At 40.5% G+C, this 2,246-nt stretch overlaps 1 protein-coding gene across 1 annotated transcript; it reads right to left on the bottom strand.

Annotated features, from left to right (window-relative positions):
* Window positions 1-1,328, bottom strand: SARC_08881 (hypothetical protein; the record flags this gene model as incomplete). Its single annotated transcript, XM_014297119.1, has 2 exons — window positions 1-1,209; window positions 1,319-1,328. 2 exons carry the CDS (start codon window positions 1,326-1,328, stop codon window positions 950-952), a joined length of 270 nt encoding a protein of 89 aa, XP_014152594.1. The 3' UTR covers window positions 1-949.
* Between the last annotated feature and the right edge of the window lie 918 nt (window positions 1,329-2,246).

Here is a 2,246-nt window from a genome sequence, read left to right as displayed (position 1 = left end):
TAGATATAGGTACATTTTAATGTAGATATAAGTATATATTGATGTACATAAAAGTACATATTGATATACATATAATTGTCATATATAAGTACATGTTAATGTAGATATGAGTACATATTAATGTAGATATGAGTACATACTGATGTACATATAATGTACATATAGGTACATATAATGTATATATGAGTACATATTGATGTACATATAGGTGCATATTGATGTACATATGGGTGTGGATATGGATGCATTCTCAACGCCCGTTGCACATTAGGATGCTCGCCCCATGGTTGACTGCTGTAGTCCTCGCAGGATATAATTCAAGCTAAGGTTAAATACTCGCTTGCGCTATATATGGGTGCGTGCACTATATAAGGACCCATCTTAGCAGCCAACAAATCACTTCTTCCCTACTTGGCAGTTCATAAACACACTACCCCGTGGCTGGTGCTCTGTGTCATATAACTCTCTTAACCAATCATAGGTGACCTATCTACCTCATATCCAATAGAGTCCTCTACCTCTCGTCTTAATGCGAGTTGCTGAGTGCCCAATACATTTTCAAACACTGCGAAATCCTAAACCCTCAACCCTAAAACCCTGTCCGTTGCCTTTTGAACTGGTTCGTTAGGTCATCCGGGTGTAACAGCCGACACTCACTCAGCAGTTGCATTACCCATCCCCACCCTCGAGCCAAATCGCGTGGACCACAAACCCCGGGGCTATACCCGTCTCTATGGCAACGCGTGCACATAAGCCTAGTACAAACCAGCGGGGGAGGGAAGGAGTCACGGGCAGCAACTCTCTCAGCCACTCTGGCACCCACAGAAACTGCTTGCGGCTGTTGTTGTGTCTTGTCCTGCCGCCTTCTCCTCCTCTTTAATTGTCTACTAGCAGCTGCTCGTAGCCGTTTGTGTGCTGCTTCGCCTGGCCCTTGAGCCGACTCGGTGGATCACAAACCAGGGATATACTCGGCCACTTTCTCAGCCACTCTGGCGCCCACAGAAGCTGCTTGCGGCTGTTGTTGCGTCTTGTCCTGCCGCCTGCTCCTTCTCTTTAATTGTCTACTAGCAGCTGCTTGTAGCCGTTTGTGCGCTGCTTTACCTATCTCCCGGATATAGGAATGATAGTTGTCCTTCAGGGCCTCCCCACAGGCAATCCGCACTACATCTTCATTCAGATCGATATTGCCCAAGATATCCACGTGGTCGCCTGTTTTGTACAAAGTTAATGTACCAATGAGGACGGTTTCTCAGGGACAGCGCAAATAGGGACTATACCCACACCTGTAACCCTACACCCTACAACACAACTTACCTACCGAGCAACATACGTACTGAACAATTTATGTACAGGACAATGTACCTACAATACAAATTACCTGGACAACATACGTACAGAACATCTTACCTACAGGACAATTCGTATAAAGTGTGGAGAGTTGGGAGTGATACAAAAACACTCCACGTACGTAAGCAAAGACTCTGAAACAAAGTTGAATCGCAATACTGTTCACAACGACAATTGTAAATGCCGTGGCAAGGTCCCGGTTTGAATGAGAATTACGGGGGTCACAGCACCAAGCATGGACCAAAGAAAACGAGAGCATGTCAAAAGAACAATAGAGTATGCCACCATGCGATGATAACACTCAAGCCACACACGAACTCGTTCAGAGTGATATACTAACATACCTGTGTGTTCACCTCCCCTTGGAAATAACGGATGGGCTGCAGAGGAGAATAAACATTGCAAGGGATTGGTAGTTAGGATTATGAACATACGCCCACATGAATGCAGGATATCACATGAATACATACGTATATTTGCATATATTGATACATGTACACCGATGCATACATAGATATACAGGTAGGTATGAACGCTTACAGTGAACCACTCAGATGTATACACACATAAATAGTTAGAAAGTATAAATAAATATACTCGTATATGCCCTCACCACATACAAATCAAGGAAATCCATGCATCAAGCAGATAAACATTTATGTCACATAAACATGGATGAAAAAGGCCGTTTTATAGTATCCAATAAAGCTACACAACACACAAATACGCTATATATATATATATATATATATATATATATATATATATATATATATATATATATATATAATATAATATATAATATATAATATATAATATAATAATATATAATAATAATATATATATATATATATATACCTATATATATATANACCTNTATATTTATAATAATNTATNTA

Source organism: Sphaeroforma arctica (assembly GCF_001186125.1).
Source record: "Sphaeroforma arctica JP610 unplaced genomic scaffold supercont1.844, whole genome shotgun sequence".
In the NCBI taxonomy this organism is placed as follows: Eukaryota; class Ichthyosporea; order Ichthyophonida; genus Sphaeroforma; species Sphaeroforma arctica.
Note: the sequence above shows the minus strand (reverse complement) of the source record. Positions and strands in the feature narration are given on the sequence as shown.